This window comes from Anopheles maculipalpis, chromosome 3RL, assembly GCF_943734695.1.
Source record: "Anopheles maculipalpis chromosome 3RL, idAnoMacuDA_375_x, whole genome shotgun sequence".
In the NCBI taxonomy this organism is placed as follows: Eukaryota; Metazoa; Arthropoda; class Insecta; order Diptera; family Culicidae; genus Anopheles; species Anopheles maculipalpis.
Genome location: NC_064872.1, coordinates 90,973,123 through 90,999,068, shown reverse-complemented (window position 1 = coordinate 90,999,068; position 25,946 = coordinate 90,973,123). Strand labels below are relative to the sequence as shown.

At 43.4% G+C, this 25,946-nt stretch overlaps 3 protein-coding genes across 16 annotated transcripts in view; 2 read left to right on the top strand and 1 right to left on the bottom strand.

Annotated features, from left to right (window-relative positions):
- The window catches only part of LOC126562510 (glycerol-3-phosphate dehydrogenase [NAD(+)], cytoplasmic), a 211,372-nt gene extending 199,757 nt beyond the window's left edge, over positions 1-11,615 (top strand). The window contains exon 7 of the mRNA XM_050219044.1: positions 11,606-11,615. The gene's annotated coding sequence lies outside the window, so the exon portion shown is untranslated. The remainder of the gene's footprint in view (positions 1-11,605) is intronic.
- The window catches only part of LOC126561808 (regulator of MON1-CCZ1 complex), a 250,519-nt gene that overhangs the window by 153,540 nt on the left and 71,033 nt on the right, over positions 1-25,946 (bottom strand). The gene's annotated exons all lie outside the window — the stretch shown is intronic.
- Positions 1-25,946, top strand: part of LOC126561334 (potassium channel subfamily T member 2) — a 130,158-nt gene that overhangs the window by 78,181 nt on the left and 26,031 nt on the right. For 9 of the 14 annotated variants that reach the window (XM_050217420.1, XM_050217422.1, XM_050217413.1 and 6 more), the window contains exons 1-3: positions 7,478-7,731; positions 25,035-25,114; positions 25,847-25,946. In XM_050217420.1, the coding sequence (XP_050073377.1) occupies positions 7,484-7,731; positions 25,035-25,114; positions 25,847-25,946 (428 nt within the window). In that variant the 5' untranslated portion in view covers positions 7,478-7,483. Of the gene's footprint in view, positions 1-7,477; positions 7,732-13,044; positions 13,197-25,034; positions 25,115-25,846 lie in introns of those variants that run through there. The other 5 variants (XM_050217415.1, XM_050217418.1, XM_050217409.1 and 2 more) reach the window with 4 other exon arrangements.

Here is a 25,946-nt window from a genome sequence, read left to right as displayed (position 1 = left end):
TCTGCGGATTTGCAGACGTCTCTCGCATGCTCCGCGAGGCCCGTGCTAGCAAGCGAACGAGCTTTGTACGTTCAATATGTTTTAATTGAAATTTTACCAACCACAAAACAGCCATATACGATGCCAAAGCAACGGGGATGAATGTATGTAGGTATCTTATGTATTGAAGTATCTTTCCTAAATTCTATAAACAAAAGTTCCGCCGATGCTTCCCACTCCGCAAGAACTCATTAACAACAGCCATCAGCCATCAGTGGTGCCGTGCGGTTTGTTTGCTTTGGCACTGTCTGTATTCAAATTTCACTCAACAACAACGAACGGCAGCCGAAGCTTACGGTGGTGTTAACCGGGTGGCAAACAATTTAACCATCATTACTGTGACAATTTCTCACACCAAGCTCGGGGTACGAAAGAAAGTGAAAAGCTTTATGAAAATCTCCTTATCGATCTGGAAAACACGTTTCACTGTTTTCCAGTCTTTTCCTTTTTGCTAAATTGTTCCCACCAACCATTGGCCGACCTTCGCGCAATGGGGTAAGAGATTAAAAAGTAATGCTGAAACAATTTTCACACTAAATGGACAATCGTAAAGAAAAAAGCTGGATAAAACAGTATTTTACGGCTCTTATAAGGGGTCTCTTTTTTCCCGCAGCACATCAGTAGATGGTATCGGGAAAAAAGGTCACTGCACAAGAGGAATGAGTTGAGCAATAAATTTCACGCCAAGAATGTGAGGACAGTGCGAAAGCAAAGACCGACCGGTGGGGCTTGTTTGCATCTCAGGCAGGAAGTGTAGGATCGTTAAATGAAATGAATTAAATACGTTAAATTATGCTCGCAATGTAAGCCCTGGGAAGAATATGAATGTTGTGAAATAAATTGATAGTTAAGGATAACATTTAGAATTTTGAAAAGGCACCAAATTTACCAATAGTGATCAAACCGTATTTAATTTGAACTCAACGACCCTTTATTTTAAACAAATAAAACCTCCTTTTTAAATGTGCGATGTAAAAGCTAGCAAAAGGCACGCTTTGTTGCGTGTTTTGCCTAGCTGTAGGCGTTTATGGATTCCGCTTACAATTATAACAAAACGCCTAACGATATGCAATACACCAATACTAACCGAAATATCAAAACATCCTCAAGTTCATTAAAGCCAGATATTTGTATTTTCTTCAATTTTTATACTGATTGCTACTCATGCTGATAAACTCGACCGTCTTGCTGCCATCTTCCTGCAGCAAAAAAATAACACCCGAAAAGCCTTTGACAACAACATCAAATGCAAAAGCGTGTAAAATGGAAACGAGCGCAATATCACGGCTTAGTTCCGTTCGGGTGAATTTCTTTTCGTTATTTTTGGGACAGTTTATTTTGCATGTTTTGCCCGCACCAGACTCACACGGCCTGTCCGCCTGCTCCTGAAAGATGCTTTCGCCTTTTTTCCGGTTCACTTGGTTTACGCGCGACGATGTAAACTTCTACAGCATTTGGCAGACGGACGATTCAAGGTCTAGTTTAAGCGGACGATCAATTTAGTGTATCACATTCGCCCGAGCCTCATCTGTCAATACGGCAAAACGGGGGAAAAAAGGACGCAATAGGCGTGTAATTTACATTAGCTTGCAACATGTTGTTTGCAATCGAACATGTCAAAAGGCAAAGGCAGATAGACAAGGGTTCATGTGAATGCTGCTTACGCAGCTGCACAAAACAGCAAATGAAGCTGAATTGAAAAACGAAATTGTTTTATTTTCATACTGCAAATTCATACACATCCATCAGTTCAGTGATCAATCATTGATCAAACGACGTCTGCAGGTAACAAACAGAAGAGTAAAACCGTTCTGTTTCAATCAACACTAAAAGCGAAAACGGTTCTTCGCTTTTTTCTTCTCCCGCCCCTGTCAACAGCATTGCAAATTCAAGCTAAAAAAAACAACATTTCACTACATCAAAACCGTACAATTGAGCCGGAAAATAATTCATGTGCGTGACTCAAAAGAAACGAAATGATTGTGATCCATGTTTCGCGAGCTTTGCCGCACGGTAAGCCAACGCCGGCGAAAGAACTTACCTTTGTTTGAGTTTCCTTCCGCACTGACCCGTTTCATAAGCCGTAAAATGTGTTCTTTGAAAAGAGCTTTGAAAAACAAGGACGAAAGGACAGCAGCTTCTGCCCGAAGTGCACGACTGGCGAGGAAGATTTTTTGCTCCCCTAAATCAATACTCAACCCGCATAACAGGTCGTCAACGGAAATGAGACACCAGGATACGAGACGACGAGAGAGAGAGAGAGAAGACATCTTTGTTCAGCTTTGCTGTTCTTCGCTTTAAATTATAGCAAGATCTTCATGTTAGTCACTACATTAAGCGACAGATCTGTGGCCGCAAATTTCCTTTCCCTCGATAAAGTGTCTATTGTTGATCGTGCGAGTAGAAAATGGAAAAATATTTTTCCATTCAGCTTTAAATTTCGATCGATGGAAATCGATGGCGCTCGATTAAGTTCATAGTTCGTGGTTTGGTGAACACCTCAAGTTATTCCGGAAGTTGACGAAGGATACGAGGCACCAACAAACGCACACACTCGGTATAGGAGCTGAATTTCGAATGTGTAATCCTCTCGGGGATGGAAAAAGGCTACATCGAAGGTGCAGGAGAAGCATTTAAAAATAACCCCAGCTAAGAGTGTAGTTCTTTGGCACGTTCCAGATCTTACCGCTTCTGGGGGTAAGAAGAGTTTTCCTGCGATACGAGCTGATCCTTGGAACTGGCTGGGCCTTTCCCCGCAGCTTTGTTGAAAGACAAAATGGACTGTTATTGTTATTTATTGTATCAATTTTCACCCTTCCCGGTATGGTACGAATGAAACGAGCGAAATACGATAAGAGAAAGAATGCTTTGTCTCGTTTGTGGCTCATCCTGCGGAGCAGATGCGGATACCCCGTTGACACTCTTGTTCAAAGGAACATAGAAGCAGATGCTAAATCCTTCAAAACATAGTTTTTTTTAACGCGAATTGCATAAAAATAGGCGCTTTCAATCGACTAAAAACAACCGCCTAAAAGCTGCGCAGTATTCATTATCTTCTTAAAGCCTGGCTAAAACCTTATTTGCAGACTATCTAGGGAGACGAGAAAAATGGTAAGAAAGGACAATGAACGACGGTAGCAATGATATGAACAAAAGACTCGCTGGTGTAAAGTCCCTTGATGACGAACCCCACTCTTCTCGGGACGGTTGATGACGCCTGTGGCGATTAAGAGGGCTGCAAAAATATCCTTTCCCGGCGTAATCCTTCGACTGAGCTTTGACACTTGCTTGTGATGCTTTTGTTTCATTGAATGGAACTAACTGGAACTTGCTAGAAATTCTCCGAGGGGTTTTTTTTTTGTTGCCCGTCACACTGTGTGTTGTTACGATGGAATGCATTTTGTCATATAGCAATTATTATCGTACACGTACTACGGAGACACGTATCCTGGTTGTGCGACACTATGCCCGTATCTAGGTTTCTGTCTATAAGTGTATGTGCATTCAACAAGCGTCTCTTATCTGCCCCTTTCCTTAGACAAAATATTTTATTTATACAGAAGATCTTGGAGACGCAGGAGTCACGTGGTACGGGGATTGACAGTATTTGTCCACCCTGCACACATCGTACGTGATGCTTTCGAGTTGTACGAACGGCGTACAGTGAGTGTGTGCGTGCTATTTCACCACCATCCAAGCTTCCTCCGTACACTTGGGCTCAATTAGTCGGCACACCTCGGTTCATAAGTGCCAGCCCAATCCTCCGGGAGGATCTCCGTTTCCTCTCAGGAACTTCACACTCCTTGAGGCAGAAGCAGGATGCGTTACGATAGCGCTATTATTACCATTAATATTTCTAACTCCATCCTGCTGCTTCATTTTTTTCTCTCTTCTCTCTCTCTCTCATTTTGAGGATCATAAATGTCCTCCCCCTGCTTCCTTCGGCGAGCCTCAGGTTGTTTGTCGTAACCGCAAACTCCTTACTCCCGAAGGCGAATCTAACAATCATGTTGTTGACTGTAAGTCAACCGCAGCGAAACGGTCGAGTTCATAAAAGGAGCCACGGAGTGGCGACGGTATGTACGTCGGCTTTCTCTGCGTCGGGGGCTCGTGCCATCAAAATGAAGATTAATTATACCGACCCTGCCAATCACGGCCATCGACCAGCGGAGGCTTGGGTTTGAGTAATGCCATTAGTGAGTGTATGGTGAGCGCTTTGGTAAACAATAGCCGGGCCGAGGCCGAAATCAATGGACCACACTCGACGCTGAAGGGCACCTATGGGACGACGTGAGGGTGTATCAATCGCAATCGTCTATGTGCTGTCGAGAAAGCGAATGTTTGGCAGGTTTTATATCACACGAATAAAATGGCGGTCGGAGGCTTATCAAAGATTTCTTCCGCATAAAGATTTATTCATTGAGAACCTTGTTTGCTAGACAAAACTAACAAAATGGCTGTAATGTGAAAATCATTGCATAAAGCTAGCCAATTCTGGCTTTTTTCCTATGCGACTTGCATTTAAACTTTTTATTTAATTCAATTCACATTCACAAGAGTATAAGCAGTTCTGTCTGGCATTTTCGTTTTTATCACCACATAGTAAGGTTATAAACAATCAAAAGTCAACAATATGGTTGCGTTCTCACTAGTTTATGAATTTTCCATACCGTTCAAGAATAAAACAATCCACCCAACTCCACTCTCCCTGAGAAGCATTTCGATTCCACTACAACAGCAAGAATCCTTAACGTACATTAACGTGTCTGTTGTAATTTTTTACTCTAAAATCCCTTCTTCACTGTGCTACTGCCACACAATAGAGGAGTGGTGTAGAAGTCTTTCCAATGGGACTATAAATTATTGCCCCAGAAGAGCAACACTATTTTTAACTCGACTAAAACTTTCAACACATTTACCGCGCCACCATCTGGCGCCGTTTCACCGAAAATATTAATCACCCGCGCCATATTTTCCTCGACTTTTTATCTACTTGTCTAGAGTGTGTGCGGTGCCTTACAGGCTGGATTGCTCCATAACAACAAGGAAGTTTCGCTTTTCCAACGGATGAAGTCTTGTGCGCGCGTAAACAGATTAAAACTTCACGAACTGCTCAAGGTTTCGGGTTGACTCGGCGAGTAGTGGTTGAATTTCGCTGCACTTCTAATTAGCCACGACGGGTACGTGGATTTTTTTTCTCCTCAAAAGGAAGAGCTTTTTTCGCTATTTGTGTTTCGCTTTAAATGAGGCTTACCCGACTGTACTTGGCAAACTGCTGTCCAATTTTAATTGGTCCACATTCTGTGCTCAATGTACTCTTCCATTTTCCGAATAACTTTACTGTGTACTAAAACACGGATTAAATTGCTCGGCGGGTAAAGTTTACTCCAGAACATCAGCAACGCCCGGAGAAGCACTTAAATTCCCCAGCAAATGGGATGTTTTATTTTACGCCTTTAAAGTGCATCCGTTTAGTGGTGGATAGTGATTGCCTTCTTGCTGATGCTGATGCTGTTGCAGCCTTCCCCAAGACAAACTAACCCAGTTTACGTTCCTAGAAGCCACACAAAAACTAGATCGAAAAAGGTCAACAGCATGGGTTTGCAGGAATAGGCAAAGATAAACACACACACATACACACAGCCAAGCAACAAACCAACCACCACCAGGAACCGGAACCTTTGTGCATTGTTTTCTTATGCATGGGTGCAAGCGAGGGTGCGAAAACGTGCTGCGTTGCTAAAACAATGGCCAGCAGCAGAGGACAACGGTTTGCTGCCATACTGCCAGGCGATGAGAGATGCATTTAAAATGGCGCCAATGAACAAACACCGGAGTCACTGTAGTGGTAGTTGTTGTTTCGTTCGGCTGGTGTGATTCGCTTTTCCGCTGCATTTCCTTTCTTGATTACAGCAGTTTGTTAATTCAAGCTTCTCTGATTTGAGTTTTCCTCCGCTCTCGTTCTACTTGTGCCGCTTGAAGAATGGTCTAAAGCTCCAATTGTGAGGTTACATGAGGCATAATGATGACTACTGTTGGCTTCAGTAGCGTGTTGAGTATCTTCCATGTTTTTTCACCGTTCCGTTCCGGGAAACTCGTAAAGAAACAACTTTTTCTTTCTTCGTCCGTTCGCTCTTTGTGTTGTGTTGTGCGCGGGAACAAGTAGACGGACATGGCCGGAAACGATTTGCATTGCTAGCCGGACACCTTGCCGATTGCTGTCGTTTCCTGGCTCGTTTCCGGTGTTGGTACTTGTTGTACTTCTTTGCCTGCACTAAAGCGTTTTGTGATTTGTGACTTTAAAACAAACTTCCCTGTTAGGCTTTGTTGACGACTGAGCTTATTGCTCCGTTGACCTACCGTGAAATTACACTCATTCCGAGCATACCAACAATGTATTTTAAATTCCTTTCCTTACGGCTGGACTGTGTCAAATTGATTTTGCAAAGCCTACTACCACCATTTCACCCAATTTTGCTCCGATAGCGATATTCCATTTTTCATAATTAATTCTGCACTTACGGGGAGGGCTGATGCGCCCGCATCAGCCAGGTAATGGTCAAATGTGAGTTTGTTTGAGGTCAGAATGAGTTTAATTAAAGCGTTGGCCACAAATTAATATCTCTTCGCTTGGAATCCATTCCACGCACGTGTACATTAGGGACGACGCAGTGGTGATAGCCTAGCATCTGGTATAATAGGGAAATATGACAGTTGAGGCTTTGTTAAATTAGCGCAAAATTCAATTTAAAGAACCAACGAACCATCTGCTTTGTGTTCAAGGCATTGCCGTTTTGTTTTGCATTGAAAACTCGAAAATATTTTTTGCATTGTCTTCAAACTCAAAACTCACTTCGAAACCTGAACGAAAACATCATCAAAACAAGTCTCTTTGCAACTGGATTCTGCTTGATTTGCATGTGCTTACTGCTAGCCTCCATCATCAATTCTACCTCATCCACTTCAGCAAATCCTTTTCCACCAGCGATGAGTTCGTTAGGATGCAGACGTTTGATCTTTCATGCAACAATGCCAACGTTTCCGACGTTAGTTAGTGCCCGTTTCATTGCATGTATGTATATATAGGCTTACTTTTGTGTCAGTTTTCTTTGTTTGCTAGCTTGCTATTTTTATCTTTCCTTCTTAGAAAAATGTTGCCAGCTTTTGCAACTTCTTGCATTCTATTTTAATATGTTTTTCATTTGGTTATGCCTTTCTTACCAACTTTTCATCAACTTACGATCCCAATTATATGTGTACCGCTCGTGTGACAATTGGTGTGTGTTTTGTATGTGTTTTGTTTGTATGTTTTCAACAATTTAAATACATTGCCACCCAACCCAACACCACCATCCGTCACACAAACGTCCTAATCCGTCTTCGGACGCCCCCGATTCGGCTAATTTCGGCAAATGTGGCGGTACCGGCGCAACCAAAGAGCAGCATGTCGCTATTCTTCTTCCGGTTGCACAATCTCCAGCGCGAGGAGGCGAACAAGAAGCGCAAAAAGCAGCAACAGCAACAGCAACAGCAGCAGCAGCGCCAGCGGCAACGGCGCGGTGCCAAAGTCTTCCGGGGTGTGTCCTGCAATTCCGGCATTAGCCATCTGACGCTCGGACCGTCGCGGCTCTTCGAGAAGACGCCCATGAGCCCATCCGACAGTCTCGACGAGATCGCGCTGCAGATCCCCAGGTATTTATGTGCAAAGTAGACGAAACCACCCACCAGTCTAGCCCACTCCGCTCCACACTATCCCCGTCTAATGAGCGTCTAATTTGCCAAGAAACAGGACGAGACAAACAAGAATCCGAAAATGTTTGCAAAAAAAAAAACATCCCAGTCCGCGTGTATGTATGTGACAAACAGTAACAGAAAACGCCTTTTTTTGTCCCTTTTTGTTCTGTCCAGCGTCCGACGGAAGTTTTCGCCCACTGTAATCAAAATTAAGTTTGTCAATTTTTCCAATCTCCACCAAATCGCTCCACTTTCACTTTGGACAGGCGAAAAATCTTTCACTTACAATCCAACCTATCCCGTCTCAGCTTTCGGGCGCGATTGTAGCTTGGGGCAGCTGTGTTGTCACCGCTAAACTTAAAATAATGAAATTTTCTCATTAAAAACTTTTCCTTTCGTTGCATTATCTCGCTTTTCCGACCTTTTTTCCGAATGCAAGGTAAAAGGAAAGCGAGTTTGCTTGTCTGTCTTCGTGCCGCCATCGCGCTGCCGTTACCTGGTTGGTAATTTTTATACTTTTTGTGGCAGCTTTTCGCAGGCATTCCCGTAAGGGAAGGTACGATTTGACGGTTTCAATGGATTCATCAAAGAAACACCTCAATGAGTTTGGCATCACGTCCTTAAGTGTGAACAAATCAGCAAATCAAGAACGGACAAAGTGAAAATAAATTTGTATGAAAAGTATTTTTAAATCGGTAACACATTTGCTGACTGGAAATTGAGATATTGAGCGTAAAGATTGACGAAAGAAATTTCTTCAAAATGTTGAACGCCTTAAGACATGCAATCATCACAACAAATTGTTCTAATGGATTGATGAAAAATCGATAGTTGCTAACGAAACTGTAATGAAATTCTCTACCCTGCAACTTCACTAAAAAACCTCAAAAGCAACCAAACCAATACTCCACCGGGAGAGTGATAAAAGTTTGGATCACTTCATGAACCGGATTCATTCCATGCAGCTTGTAACGCCCAGTTCTGAGACTTTTCATCGGTCAGCGTAATTACGTTTTCGTCCCAGTTTTGCTGGAATTTATTATACATGCACACATGTGTGCATGCAATACGGTTCACCCGGTGGGCTTTGCTTGATTCCAATCGTCCACCCGTCCAGGGTGCCACTATGCAATTAGACTACTGACGGAATATTTTGTGCAGAGCTCTTCTCTGGAGAAACAACCAGATGCCCACCCTGTGATGATATGCAAAGCAAAAGGGTTTTAAAAGGCGAAAGCTTTTACTGATGGGAATTTTATTGCAGTTTTATGATCCACCAGATTATTCCTTCCACAGGACACGTGTCGAACGCCAGTGTCGAGGGACCAGATTACTGGAAAGTTATTTCACCATCAATCGAAATTAAAAACGCGTTGGGACATACACAAGGAAGCTCAAAAAAAAAAGCTAACCGATAACTATAATTCATAGTGCAGGAAACTTAAATTCCCATGGGGATTGTGTCATTTGTGTGTCCCTCGTACCATCAGCTGCAACTTGTACTTTCCAGGGAGTTTTCTCGCGTTTAAACATTCCTCCCTTTTTTCTGTAAGTCATCAAAATGAAACAAAGTCATCATCCACGTAACTTTTACCTTCGCTTTAAAAACCACATCACACAAACAGATGCGCGTGCACGTGTGTGGTTTTGTGGCTGTGGCGTTGAAGCTAGCATTCTCATTTAACCACAGCACCGCCACACAGAGCCACAAAGAATGAATTCTCAAGGCCAGAGCCAACATTCCGGCTGCGTCCAAAATTCGAATCAAATATTTATCAACTTTCCGTTGTTCTGCTCGTGTGCAGAGCAGGGCGGATCAGGCTGTGAGGAAGTCGAGACGAGACGAGCGAGCGTAATGAGACGCCGAAACCCAAAAACGGAACTGAATCCATATCACTTACTAACCGTATCCTGAATAAACATGGCTTCCTGTTCTAGTGGTCAGTTATTTCGGTCCCTTCTGGTCAGTTCGGTGTCATTTCTTCCCGCGTCAAAACCATCGCACATGGTTGCGCAAACTGTTCCAAAACGGAACCAACCTTGTTTAACGACTCATTTACGAAAGGGTCTGTGCATTAAGGTTGAGGTTGAGGTTGACGTTTAGTCAGAAAAAAAAGTAGATAGGAAATTAAAGACCACCGTCGTGTTGGCCTAGTATGAGGACGAAATTGACGTTGTGTATTGTCGGTATGGGATCTTTCATTTGTCACTGGACTAATGAGGCGCACACCCACACCCGCACACACGATTATCGGTTTTATGCTCATCTGTTGCTCAGTGTGATATGACATGTTTTACTGATACTTTCACTTGTTGCTTCTGAATGAATTTTCTGTTTTTGGGAAGAAAAGGACACAGTTTCGATCTCGTTATTTCGACTGCCTACAGCTTAGATCCAGGTCCTTATTATTAAGGCAAGAATATATTATTTTATTTACAATTGATTATGACGGTCCAATGCCGTATTGTCGCAAGAATATATTATGATGAAGAAAATTACTTGGTCAAACGCCGAGAGGCGTGCCATTCATATAACAATGACATGATTTGTGATTTAAAGGTGGATGCGAATAGATACATTTATTATTTCTATCAAAACACGATGCTCCATCTCTCCCCACAATTCGAGATTCTAGAGAATGAAAATATGACGCATACATCAAGGTATAAATAAATTTCCTCATAAACAATGACCAGTGCACCATTCTGCATGTTTCCAGAGCAAGCAATTGCGTTACATTTTGTCGATTTTCGGCGAGTGTTGCAAAAACCCTAAACCAATTCCAGTGATCCATTTGCAAATCGCTCACGCAAGGACAACTGAACCATCGGTGCTACAAAACCAAAGAAACATGTCTGTAAACTAGCATTGAAAAAGGAAAAAATCAATTCTTTCATTTTTTGCCAGCGCCGGTTTGCAGCTCGTGCAGCGTACCTCATACTTATCCATTTCCGAAAACGCTGTATCAGCGCCTATCCTTTAAGTGCTTTCCGCTTCTCCGGGAGTAGATCACCCAACGACTGCCAGCAGCATCACGAACGATACCATTACCGGGCGAAAGGGAATCAAAATCCTGTTTCCCAATACTTTCCTGCCGTTACAGAATCACAGAACGGCACGGCGAGAAAGACACTGTATGCAGTTTCCATGTATGAAAATCCACTTTCGTTTTTGCTATAGTACGCTCCGTTCTAAACTCAAGCATAGTCGAGCTACATTCCATCCTACCCGAGGCACTCACACTCACGGAGGAGAAACAAACACCCGAAAGCTGATGCCTTGGGTATTGAAAGCTTTCGCTGAGTTCCGTTCGATTTTCCCCATTTCCCAAATGGCTCTCTTCTCTTTGAACTGTGTCCTGTTTAAAACGTAAACAAATCGTTACATCAACCATTCGTTCCCGTTCGCACACTGATCAGCTGTTTGGAAAGCGCCCGAAAGTGGCACTCACGCCCGACACTCACCGCCTCGGGCATGTGCGTATAGAACGTCACGAATAGTACGCGCGCTTGGCGCGTAGCACAGTTTAGCGAGCACAGCAACCAAAAAGCTCAGCTAACAGTTGCGCCATCTTGCATCTCGCTCAAGCATCATCGTCATCGTGTTTGTCCTACCCTTGCTTCTGTGTTCCCTTGTGCCACGACCGCAAAAGCCCGAGGATAACTGTCTCGCCTTTCCCCGAGACAAGCGAGGACACATTTTTCAGTTGCTAAACGACCGTTACCGCGTGCACAAGCGGCCGAAGCTCATCTCGCGAGCCATATGAGCCGTCTCACAGCGGGATGCTCGCTGCACCTGTGTGTGCATACGTGGCTACGTGTGTGCATGTGTGTGCATTTGTGTGTGTGTGTGTGTGTGTAATAACGGATTCCGACGGCTTCCGGTGTACGCGATTGTACGGACGCAATTAAGCAATTAGTCGCGGTGGTCGTTGAAAACGGAAATCGGTTACGGTTTGGGAAGCGTTTTGACAAACTCGGGACAGCGCACAAGCCACAAACGGAAGTGAACGTCCAGTGCAGCAGTACAGCAATGCAGCAAAGAGTTGTGGAAATAACTCAAACCGAGCAGAATTGACGAAAAAAAAAAATAAATAAAACGAACAAAAACTATTCGGTGCGGAAATCTGTCACCTGCAGTTAGAGCAGTGAGAGTGTACAAAGCTGAACCGAAACGGTCTGTGATGTTAGTGCAACGTTGAAGCAATAGTCAGGAAAATAAAGAATAAATACTAAAGTGTTATTCTTGCACAAAGTTCCCTTAAGGCTTACGACAACAACTGCATTTAAAAAACACCATCTTATCGTATCATAAACTAATCGTAGCTTAACGTGACTTATTGGAGCTAATTTGTCCAGGCAACATTTTTCCTCATTTTCACACGCAATATTTTTCCGTTGTTTCGCGCGGGTGAAGGATGTATTCACTAGCGCTACCCTGCCTTATCGATTCACCGATTGTGCAAGTCTGATATAGCACGCAAACGACTCCGGAGCGCCAGACGGCACCAGAATTTCCGCGTAAAGCCTGTGACTGGTCCGCTTCTCGCTAGTCGGGACTATCAGCAAATATTGATTATGTTCCGTATCACTATCGGTGATGACGCTAACGGGTGCCGGAACGTGTTGCCAGCTACAGGAGGGATCCGTTCTTATCAACACCCCACCGAGCGAACCCTCATCTGACGTCTCCGCGAACGTTCGTTGGGGATCTTTCAGTGTGGGCGAACCTTGTGGCGTTTAAGATCATTCTTTAAGCGTCCCGAGAGTGCAAGCGTCCAGTGTAACGAGAAAAGAAAAACACAGAATTGGATGTGGTTTCTCGTGCTCGGTTGTGACGGGTCATAGAGTTTCCGCTCCGAAATCTACTCCGTTGTTGTGAAAATTGGTTCGCTATAGCGCCTTGAAGCGAAATTGCTGCTCGGGCGCTCGGTAACGGTTCTGGCGGGTGAAAAGTTCGGTCGGATTTCTGTACTACCATCCTTGCCGTGTGACGTGTGTTTTGTGGGAGCAACAGTACAGTGCAACACACACACACACTCAGTGGGATCAAGTGCAAACGGATGCAATTTGGTGAAGTGCATGGTTGAGTGCATTTCAATCGTGTCGTGATGTGAAACAAAGTGAAGCTGGGGCGAGGTTAAACAAAACAAGTGAAACACAACTAATTAATCCTCAAAAATAAACCGGAAACAAACAGCGCGGTAGTGGGAGATAGTGGGCCCCCGGGTGTATGTGTGTGTTTATGTGTGACTTGTTTGTGTAGTGGTAGCGTGTATCTAAATTCAGGCGTTCCCGATGCCCCAAGCACGGAGCAGCTCATCTTCGTTTCACTGTCCGGGGGAATTTATTATGGCAGCAACCAGTCGCTACTCATCCTACAACTGCTTGACCTCATGGGATTCATACGATAAAATACCAAGGTTACTACAACTTCACGACCTTCCCTGTTCTACCCACACAAACACACACACACACACACAACAAATATTCGAATTCCAATGTTCGGTGTCAGTTTTTCTTTTTTGGGAGGGAAAAAACTGTCCCTCTCGAGAATTAAATATGAACTCTATTTCTGATTCTCGGAGGGTGTCCCGTGTACCGACCGGTGTGTGAAAACTGGCACTTGTTCTCCAGTTCTACCAGGGCGATTGTCTTAATCCGGAGTAATTTTATTTCAAAATGAAATTTTCTCCTAACGATGCGAACACGAAGCTCGTCTGCAAAGCACTGGCCACCGAGATGAGCTTCAGCTTCATCTACCGTAATGATCATTGGCTCGATTAAATTTAAATCCTTCCCTATACATACACACACTTATAAATCTAAGAACGAGTATTCACAATGCTTGAAGCACTATAAATAGAAACCGGAAACAGCCCGCAACTGCTGGCCTGTTCGTCCGATCAGGGCACGTATTATCCACGGTTTACGGTTGAGTGGAACATTGTGTGGATCTTTTGTAGGGTGAAGCCAGAGTAAAATTAAGGTGTGCCAGTGGATTGCCGTCCCGTGGAGGCATAATTTGAGCAGTCCAGCGGAGCACTTTCATTTCTCGAATGCAATCGATCTTTTCGTCACCATTCGCTATTTCCTTTTTCAACAAAATATCAAACAACTCTCAGAATGTTCTGTTGCAAAACTCGCTACAAAGTGACGACACCAAGTAACAAAATTTCTCACAGTGCGATGCAGTGAAACGTGACAAAAGTGAACCGAAAAGAAATCATTCCACGGACACCAGGTGAAATCACCCGGACATAAATGGGATTCTTTGCTCGTTTTCCCACTGCTCGAGCGCTCATAAATACTGCTGCAGTTATACTGGCACCAGCACGAGCCATTTGCTAGCACCTTTCGTTCTTGGGCGCACAAGTTTCGAGAAAATAATGCTGCCAAAGCGCGTTGGCCAAAGTCCACCCAGTTAGTTCAGCACGACCGCTGTTAACATTTATTGTTCGTTGTTTGCTTTTTTACTCCTTTACAGCACATTTAAAAAAAAAGCAGAATCACTTCCCAAGACAGATAAGAAAATCAAGCAAAAGTTCGTTTTGTAATGCAGGCCAACTTTATTGCGTTTATAATGCTTCTGGTGATGCTGCTGCGGCTCGCATTTTAAATGTGCGTTTATGTGAAAAAAGGATGGAAGGGATGGAAATAAATTTTATATCATTTTCCTGCCTCACATGAGATTTTTTTGCTGGTACAAAATTTCATCTTTTTGAACTCGTGGAAAGGGCGTAGCATACGTTAATTATATTTTCAATTTATATTTACACAGCCTTTTCTTTGGATGCATGACAAGGTAACCAACAAACCGAATGTTGTGTGTATATTACTGCAGCGGAAGATATTTTAACACTTTTAATATCGCGAAAGCAGACAACCTCATTAGCCATTCGATTTATGCCTTCTGCATTACACTTTCCATTTCCCAAAGGGAATCTTAATTTTCAGGGTGAGAATTCTGCGAAACTTTTTCTTATTTCGTTCCTCGTGTAAACTGCCTGGAAATATGCAAATCTTGGTACATGACTTTCGTATTAAGCTGGTAAACACAAGTTAGTAGTAATTTGTATGGGACTTTACTTAAAGTTGAATATATTGTTCCATAAAACCATCGCACTGAAATATGTTCTGAACTAATAGGCTTGAGATTTACGTATCCTACCTAGGCGTGAAGGAACATTAGACTGTTTATGTCCGTATCTTGCAACGCAGGACAAAATTTATTCGAATAAAGGATTGATTTAATTCATTCACAATAAATCTACTTACCTTCACTTCCATCCATTTATTCTCATTACCTCAGCAAACCTTGTCGTGAGCCTTATTCACGTGAAGCAGACAGCTATTCCGCCAATATTAGTTCGTCCGGTCTAACTGATTCCAACTAATGATTAGTGGCACACACAAGTCTCTCACATACACTCACACCCAAAAATGTTCTACAATCAGCCAGGGACTACTACATTTCGTCCCGTCCAATGGATGTCTCATCATTTTAGGGTGCAGTGTACCATTATACGCCTTCCCACATGAGCTGACAACAATATTCCAATGTCCAGTTTTCACCCACATTCGAGCGGCTTTCACTATGGCGTAGTGACATGCTGATTTTGGGGAGTGGAAATATTCGCTACCGTGGTAAAAATGTGTTTGCAAACTGGAAGCAAAAAACATCACATCTGATAACAAACAGCGAGAGAGCACTAACCCACACCCTGTTGTTGGTTTCCACACGTCACGTTCGTTTTCCTTTTTTTTTATTTGTCCCTGGAACCGGTCGAAACGGTGCAAGAGGAAGTTCAAGGCTACAATTTACAAGCGATGTAATAACCCTATCGGTGTGCGAGTCTGTGTATCCCCGTGTTATCGAGCGCCCTGTGGATTTGCCGAACCAGCGACAGCGTGGCGGGAAAAAAACATGCTACAAAATGAAGCGAAAAAGCCAGCGGGTGTGGGCACTGCATTAAACAAAGGATTGCGTCCTATGGTCCCGAACGTGAAACTAGAACCCGAAGAAACGATCGAGTCGAAGCGGTGCGATAGAATGAATCCGAGCAGAACAACGAACTTTGCCCAACCGTGACAAACAAAAGATCGCATAAACCACACACGTAGATGTTGCCTTCGAGCGCCCGTGTTGCCATTTTTTACCATTTTTACCACACATCCTCTGGGGCGATGATATTTGACCGCAAGAAACAAAGAGCAGCAGCAGAGCGCAGGGAGCAGCGAAGTAGAGGGTTACGGGGTATGAAACTGCCACATGTCGCCTGAAGGAGCTGGATAAGCGGGATCTTGAAAACCTTTCCGAGAAGCATATTTTGTCGCGCGCACATTTTTCCCAAAGGATTTACCTTGGGCTTTGTCGGTTGTCTCGGTTCATACGCTAGATTAGGATACGTAAAATATTGCCCCACGAGGCCTCTGTTGTTTACCAATTTTAACCCTCTTCATCGAAAGCATCCCACGAAGGCGAAGCACACGGCCAAAGCATATGACTGTTCCTTGCAAATTATTTCCAATTTCAATTTTCCCCTTCTCGAAGTGAAACAGGCCACTTGCAAGCTTAAAGAGTACTTGAACAGTTTTCGTTTCCCTTCACAGAATGGTATGAAAACATAACCTTAAAAATCAATATTACACGCAATTGAGAATGTGAAAGGGGTTTTCCTTATCCGTGTCAGGTGTGATTTTCCGTTCCTTTTTTCCGTGTGACATAAGCACAGGACTACTGTGTCCTACTTCCGGGAAAAACACATCACAAACTATCTTCGAGACACGTGGGCAAACGCTCACACACGCTCATAAAATTAACATAAATGCTAACGTTCCTTTGCCTCGACTTTCGATGACACGTACAGGTTTCTCGTTGCAACATTATTCTCTTTCAGGGATTGCCCTTTTCAAGTCGCTTAATCGCTTAATGCTGCTCTGCGTACAGGATACATCCGTTCCGACGAATGAACCGTTTTTCCACGTAATCGTTACAATCACACAAACACAACTGCCACACTTGATGTCACGGGTAAATGCAATGAACCGACGCAAAACAGCAGATGATCCTGGCGATCCAGAAGATAAGCATCTTTGAAGATTGTCCCATCATCGTTAGAGAAAGGACATTTCATTTAGGGCTCAATTCATTTCAAATCGTGTTTCGCCGAACTCGGTCTCATGTAGGTACACCGTAATCTTGTTTTCCTTCCCTGTTTAGTTTGCGATTGCGTACGCTTCTAAAATGCTTCTAAGTATTTGTAGGCCGCCCTGTTGTTGCTTGGTTTCGTGTGGGGAAGTATTTCAACATAGCATTACATATAATGGCATCATTTAGCATAATTTTGAGTCGGTTTGTGGAATCGAAATTCAAATCAACAAACAAAATTAAGAAGCATTTCAAAAAGATGTTTCTGGTTAGGTATTCAGCACCGTTATTTGCACAGCTTTAGGCGTTTTAATCCGGAAAATTCACTACAACTGATTTTTTAAGGATTTTTCCGTAAGAATTTACGACAGCATTTTTGAAAACCAAATACAAATAATACATCTCTGTCTTTCCCTCATCTCTTCTTGGCTTAACGAACTCGGCTTGGTCATGATGGTTATCTAGTGACTCGCTAAACAAACTGATACCATGTACAGAGTAACGGTCTGAATAAGATTGGATACCCACTGGCCTTGGACCAACTATCACCTCTGCCACCGGACAGTCCGGACCACAAGAAAGGCATAAAAAAAAATTCCAAGTCATTTGATACCAATGAACTCGATTTTGATACGAAAACCCTCCTAAAAAGTTGAACCACAACAAATACCATCCATCTGTCCACCACGCGATACCGTGAAGCCAATCTTGATGGCCTTGAAGTATGCCAATATCATCACTTTTGCTTGAATTCTTGCTAAACCAAAATTCTTTCTTGAAAGGGGTATTTGTATTAAAAACAAACCTATATCATTATCGTTTCCTTCGCATCTCTGCACAGTAAGCTATCATTACATTATTTCTTCATGTTCTGCTTCAAGAGTAATGATTTGTTTACTGCCTTAACCTATTCTGCTTGCTGATCAGCCGAATTGCTTGCCATTTGCTTCTGTTTTGTTTATGGTACACCATCACCATGTAAGCAACAATTACTTTTGTGCGTTTTCAGCACAAACTAAAGAGTTATTCATCCGCCAGCGAGAGAAAGAGAGAGAGATAGAGAGAGAGAGAGAGAGATGCGAAGGATTCAGTAGAGTCCCATATTTTACGGACATTAAACTGGCATAAGCATAAGACACACGCACACGCTTTGTTTGTCCTTAATGGAATGCGTTTGCGTTACACTTTAATTACGCCATTCATTACCTCCGATGAAGTGATTTGCCCAGGTCAGATACTCGGAAACGGTGCCAACTGCGAAGAAGCAACAGCATTCCGAAATGCCAATTTACATGCTCCGACCGAAACAAATTACTCTTATTATTCCGGTGTAATCCGACCCGTCCAAGCTTTCATCTGCACGAAGCTTTGCAAATATTATTCTCAGGTGAAAAACATTCATCCCACACCGCGCTTCTTCCCTGTTGTGGGGTGGCCTTTGCCCTGGAAGAAGATCCCGGGACTTTTCCACCGTTGCGAGTGTCACTACAGCTTCTCCTCCACAACCGGCTGGGGCGCGTTGTTTGGGTCATGAAGATTGAGCCGGGTCAGCAAAGAAGGAGCAAGCTCACGGAAATGCAAATTTGTAATTAAGTTTCCCAAAGCGGTCGAGCAGCAGCCAGCCAGGGGGTTGGAAGCTTGGGCCAGTTTTGGCAAGGGCTCAATTTACCGCAAATGAATGATGAAAAATGAGCTTGGATGAGCGTGAAATTTGAAGTGCTCGCAGAACCTTGCACGTGCACCGGGTTCGGCCGTGGCTAAGTGCTTGGGCAATTATTTCGGGCCCATCGAGAGATGTTGGCCGGGAGTTGTGCCGGCAGACGGCGTCTTTGATTTGTTGCACAAACGAGCGGTGCCTTATGGTGCTGAAAATGGTGCCATCGAGTGAATTTATCGTTGCTTTGGCTGGCTCGGGAAGCCCACGAAGCCATCCGATAATCTCTCTGCGTGTGTCTTTGAAAAGCGGGAAACTGTTCCACAAACAATTTAACCCTTTTGCAGATACCAAGAGACACTGTCGTAAGATTGGCTCGCTGTGGTCTGCCTTTTGCGTCAGAAGTGATTGCGTTTCATTACTGTAACTAATGGAATTTATTGTTTACGCAGCAACGAATAACATCTTGACCGAAAGATCTTGATTAGTCACATTATCCCAAACACAACATTATGGAAAGGATAAAAGACGCCTGGGAAAATTTAGAATCTAGCGACTTCTGGTCCTCTCCCAACATAGCAACTGATTTTTTTTTTTTGTTAGTTCCCCAATTGTCACTTCAACAACACTGACATTATGACAGCTGTCATCTAAACGGTTTCAATTTTTCTTAGTCTGTGGGGTTTTGTCTAAGCTTGCTGCTTTAAACCAGCAAATAATTCCATTTTGAAGCATCCTTTTTTCCAGCTAAATACTTTAAAAGTCGTGAAACCTATATATAAAACATAAATCATGGCCATCTGTCTGTCCCTTGTAACAGTCAGACTAGAAGAAAGATCTTGCCTTGTCTTTATTGCTACCGTAATTAAAGAAAATCCTCAAATGCTACGAAATTACCAACACAGGGACACAGCTCGATTGACATTTAAAAAAAGCAAGCAAAAAACACAATCCCATCGTTAGCTACTTGAAAGAAAACGAAACAACAAACTCAAAAGCTCGTTTCACACCAAATTTCCAGAAAAAGCTGTCTTCAAGCGATTCTTTCCCTAAACGCTGGTCCTGAAACGATCTGCTAATTCTTTTCTTTTCCTTGCACTCTTCCCAACTGACCAACCCTGTCCAATAAACGCACGTCTCCGGTGTGGGCCGGTGCACAGCAAAGTAAGCATCCGGCGACCGTTGTTGTGACCGAAAGTGCTGAAAATGACTTTGGTTGAATGTTTGACAGCACAGCGGCGTCGTACTACATCTTCCCTTTCTTTCTTGCTCCATCTTCTCTGCTGTGGAGAGATGTTCAAGCCTCTACTCTTGCTCGTTCTAATAATCGTAGCGAAGTTGAGGTTTTTCCTTATGTTTTTTTTTTGCGTGCTCAGACTACTCGGCTACAAAGCCATCATGTGTACAGAGAAGCATTATTTCGGAAAAGTTTCTCCCAACCGCAAAGGAATGTTGCTGCTGTTTCTGCTGTTTGAGAAAAGTGAGTTTATGTGTGTGTTGAAAGTTGATAGCCAAAGAAAAAAGGTATCCATGTTGGCAATTGTAAGGCTCCGGAACAACAAGGTCCTCTCTAGTTGGGACGTTCGTTCACGATTTTCAACAATGTTTATTCGCCAACTGCAATCTGCCCGCTCCAATTCAGGCACTCAGCCTTGGTGACCTTCGAAATGCAACGAAAACTGATCGTTATTACTAGAAACAGCTGCGACAAACAATGTTAACAACTTTTCTATCCAGAGAATGAGCAAGCAGTGGTGGAAAGCGAGAGTACGGAAAACAAAAAGTTGCTACAAACAAGCGTTCAGCCAGAAAAAGAGAGAGAAAGGGGTGTAAATTGTATCCTTGTAGCAGTAGCAAATTAGTCTTATCAGGTGAATGGCCAAATTATACAGCAGAACAACCAAACAGCCGCACAGAACAAAGTCCGAAGCAGGCCATACTCCCGTGCAGATGAAAACAGTGGAAAGTGATACGATTATCGGGTGAAATCATTGGCAACGGTGGCCCATCATCGCCATGCATGCACAGCTTTGCCGGTCAGCCGAGTTGCATTATGCAACGCGAATCGACTCGTTCATAATTCCCAGTCGTTCAAGCTACATCTGCCATCCCGTTGTCATGCCATCAGCTAGAACCTTTCGACCGTACTTCCCATCAGATAAAATATGCATTCCCGGTTTCTACATGCGCCGTTGCGCCTGCTGTTGCATTGCTGCTGCTGCTGATGCAGCCGCTCAGCCTCTAGAATGCTCTTTCTATACAGCTCGACTACTGCACTGCCGCTGTCACTGGTTTCGAGAAATGAATTTTCAAATTCAATTCGCTCTCGGTGGCATCATTCTACCGAATCTGTTTTTCCGGATTAGAATCTGTCAAAAGAAGCATGCAGGAACGGTGCAGCAATACGTCTCTCTCACACAAACACACACACACACACACACACATCCTTTTTGGGGTAAATTTAGTAGCTAAGCCACTGGCACGGCTGTGGATTGGAGCGCTGGCATTGAAGCAAGAAACAAACCTGTACGACAAAACACACGGCAGAAAAATAGGGCACACAGCTTTTGAAGCTCACATTTGTCTTTCACAATCTGTTTCTCTGCAGTGCTGTGTTTCCACTACCTCCCTGCCAATGTTGAGTGCTCCTGGTGGATGAAAAATCGTATTTTCCCTATCAATGGCAACGAGCACGACGACAACAATGACACCGACGCGCCCAAATACCCGGGAAAAGTCTCTTATCTCGATAATGTTGATCATAATTTATCCAATTTATTATCTTGCAAATCCCATTCCGGCTCTCTACTTGGACGGCTGGCTGACGGGGCTACAAATTATTCTCGAGCGCGTACAGGGACACGCACGTGCGCATGCAAATCCCTTAACCTTCGCTGGAATACGCGCTCGGATTCGGAATCGAATCTCGAAACTGAACGGAAAGCTATCGTTCCAAGCAAACCCGACTTTGGTTCATGAAAAATTTACAAGCAGCACGTTCGGGTTCGGCCAAGCACAAGCAACGAAAACAAAGCGTCAAATGGAGCCATCATTAAAATGTGCCCCAGTTTGTACGGATGTGGGATGGTATTTATTTTGGTTTCTAATTTGCACCATTCTTTCGCAAGCTGTAATTCTAGCAAACTGCGACTCAAGAAGAATCGCAGCCAAATACCCCCACATCACAGCGGTAGCTGTTTTTCTTTTATTCGCTTGTTGTGGTGATGTTTTTTTGGTTGGGTTTTCTTCTCCAAGTTACAAACAACCGGGCGCCTCCATTGCTCAAGTACTATTTTTGCTTTTTGTTTTCTTTATTTTTTTTTTTCGTTGTTGCTTTTTGCCGTCGCAATCATTCTTCATTTTTAATTGGTGTACCAGCTTAACGGATTCTGGATCTGGTAACACAACGAATCCGATGCTAATGAGCTACCATCCGCGATTAATTTCGGTTTCAAAGTACAGCTCAAGCACTCGAGCCTCAGTTTATTAGTGAAGGTGTCCATTTGTTTTTGCCACAAGACACGAACCCGTGCCTTCAGTGCTGTGCAGTAACAGCCATTTTGCGCTTGCAATTCATGCTACCCCTCGATGGACGGGTTTGGCCCAATAACATTGACTTTTACCACCGAGGGCGACTCTGCGAATCTGCCCGAATGACGCCGACGGAAATGAAACTTTTCAAATTAACTAATACCCAGACAAGGCAAAGTGCAAGTCAACAAAGCGAAAGTGGGCAAGATCCTGCCGGCGCTAAGGCCTCACTGCCTCTCATCGAGCATCCGTTCTTCGCAAGATCATTACACTTGATCAGCGTGGCGCTTTTCGGTCTTTCAACTTTCACACAATGCCACCAAAGTTTTGTGTTGTATTTGTTTTAAATTAGAATTTATAACTTAATTAACTTTTGATCTGGGGCAACAACAAAACGTACCGACCGAAGGCTTTAAAATGTGATTGAAATCTTGTCTTGCGGTACAAGCAAACACGTGTTCCGACCACCTAAGCCTCCGTATGTAAATTTCTTCCCAACCAAATACATGCTTTTTCCCAAGAAGAATTGTACATTCTCGTGCACTCGATTGAATCTTGCACGAAAGAGTCTTTTCCACCTACCGATCGGTTGCGTTACATCGATAACAAGCTACCAATTTCCGTCGTATTCCTTTTAACTACAATAGCTTTCCCCGTTACAGCAGTAGCAGCAGCAGCATTTAATTTCTTCTCCCTTGAGGCATACAGCATAAAGCGGTTCCAATTCTTCGCAAACCGGAAACATGCTCCTGACGCTTTGCTGGCTGAGATTTAATTTAAATTGATGACCCGCATACATACCTCTTAACTGCACGAAACCGAACTACCATTTTCGATGGAATTTATTCATCTGCACTCGGTCGGAGCTTATTCGTTGGGAGATTGGAAACATTAGGCGATGGGAACGATGCATTTCTTATGTATTTATATTACAGTTGACTTGTGCTTAAAGCCACATGGAAAAAGGTTCAAGCTTCATTCATGATAAGCCAAAGAAAAATCCCAAACAATCCCTTTTTCTGGGTGCGAATTTCAACTAAAAACAGATCAAACTTACTTGTCAACCTATTGGAAAAGCTCTGCCGAATGTGATTTATTCCTCGAGAGATTGTATTGATTTTATCCATTTATTTCGCAACTCGACAAATGGGGTGGTAATGCCCTTTACCTTCACAACTCGTTTTTACACACATACACACATAAAAGCCTACTAAAGCAAAGTGCTTTCCTGGCCACAATTCCCAGAACATTTTCCCTTAACCGCCAAGCGCTTGCGGAAGCCTGCCAAAGCCAGCTGATTGACCGCAAAAACACACACATAACTACACAGCAATCAGTTGTGTGACACAATTTGCATAGCTGGCTTAAGGGATTTGGTCACCCAACGGTCTTCGATTACTGCGTTTGTTTGGTTTGATGCCGCCCTGGATTAACAAAGGCCCGAACCGTCATTTGGACCCTGCATCTACTGCACTCGAGCTCAATGCTGAGTGTTTTTCATGCAATCTTACCCCCGTGGTACACCGGAAGGAAAACTTTCGCAATGGTGACCGACTTAAATGATTCGACCCTTCGTTTAAGATTTCGACTCCTAGACTCCCAGCTGCCGATGTCACAAAGGTGCGTGAAGAAGAGACGCGAATGGCAAAGGACTGTGACCTTTCGGAATTGTTTTACCGGTTCGATGGCATCGTTTTACCCCCTTAGCACGGCATGATCTGTCCGAATGACGAGTGTAAGCTGCTTTGTTGAAAGTTTTCCCAACCAAGCGTAAAATTGTGAGAACTACGTCATCAACCGAACGGACGAGTGGTTTGCACACAATCGCACAGAGGACACAGGGCAACAAGAAGAGAAAAAACAGCCCACAAAACACACTCCATTCACGTCCGAAATGGAGTACGCAGTGCGAGACGGGGCGAAAGAATGACGAATTCTATGACCAACAAGATGATGATGGTTCTGTGTTCTCGCAGTTATGCTTTCCGGGGTTCTATTTATAGCGTGTAGCGATGGTTTTATTTTCGTGTCCCAACGATTAAATATAGCCACTTGCATGGGGCCAACTTTTCGATACGAATGATGCCGATTTACCTTGAACACCACGCCATGGTGGCGAACTGACGTCACGGAGAAAATTCAGGACGGTGCGACCGCGATCGATTCCATTACTTTCGTATTAGATGGAGTGGTACAAAAAAAAAAGGAACAACAACAAAACCACCTAACAAAACATGTCGAACCTTAAACTGATGTGCTTGACTTGAGGTGGGATAGAGGTGGATTGGGTAGTAGAGCAGGCTGGCTCATTGTTTCCTGCTTCCGTGTTTATTAAACAACATCCTTCATCTACGAGCAGGACAAATATTCTTCGGAACAAAGCCCGATATCGGGTGGTTGCAAACTTCCGGCTTCCGAGTGCTCCAGAATACCACAATGTTCGCAGATTGGTGCCTTGAACACACAACAACACAGAAGAACTTGCTCTTGCTCGCCCAAAGTATCCTTTGTTCTGATCCTTACAGACAAACAGATCCCATAACCCATAACATCCATCTTTTCCGCTTGAAGTATGCAGCCAAAGTTACCCGAGCGGATACGTTCCACACAACATTAGCATCAGCCACTGTGAATTGGTTGCCTCCGATTCATATCCACCAGACAACACTGCTCAACTCAAAGGTGTCAAGGGATGGAAAATTTGCGGCATTTTTCCTGCTTGTTTCATTTTGCCTAACCTTAAGATTTTCTACGAACTCTTGCCTAGAATTACGGGCCAGACACGTACGACACTGCTCTTACAAGTTTGTTCCAGCAAAATCGATCTAAATCGTTTTAAGATGCGACTCACGAGCGCTCGCCAGTATGCTAAACATGATTATTAATGTCTCTCTTTTATCTCGCTTGCTTTCTCTCTCTTTCCAGAGTACGGGTAGAATATTATGTAAATGAAAACACATTCAAAGAAAGACTGCAACTATATTTTATAAAGAATCAAAGATCAAGTAAGTAAACATGCGCATGTAAACGATTAATAAACTTCATCCGAATCCTGATCACGTCACCAATAATCAAGTTACGGCCTTTCCATTCGTTTTAAACGTTTAACAATATTTCCAAACATCTTATTCAAGCCCGAACTCGTAAAATATGAATCATTCACCTACTTTTCGTTCTCGCGATGAATGCACCAATTTAGGGGCGTTTCAATAATTCATCCCTAAGCTTAAGCTTTCGTGTTTTGGGTAATTTTCCCAAACAACAATCAATTACCGGTAAGGAAAAATGAACCACCAATGCAAACACCATCGCGTACGGTAAAGTGCGCTTCCACCGTTTCCCTTGCGTGACCGGACCTACCCGGACTTCGATTAATCAGTGCAGTGCATGTTCCCTAAATGGTTTCCGGATGGGAGAGCTGTGGGAGCAAGTAATACATCAGCTGCAAGTTCTTCCCGATCTCCTTCCTGGAACACGGTTCTATCGATTGCCTCTCACAAAAATAACCCAATTTACCGAAACTCTTAACTCGCACTTCCATTCTCTACTAATTGAATCAAATTTTAAACCCTTTTCTGTTCAGCTTCGATTTTTCTTCGGTCGAGAGTTTGACGAGAATATGATATTTTACGAGTCCAAGGCCTAAAATAATCAAAAAACCTACAAAAAAAAAACACGAATCTAAATTTATATTTATTCATTTTTTTTTCATCCTGCTCTCTTCTACTCGCCTCTAGGTTTAAGGATACGTATCGCTAATTTATTCTTTAAGTTGTTAACCTGCATACTGTACATATTTCGGGTAGTTACGGATCTGAATCCAACGTTTGCAACCTG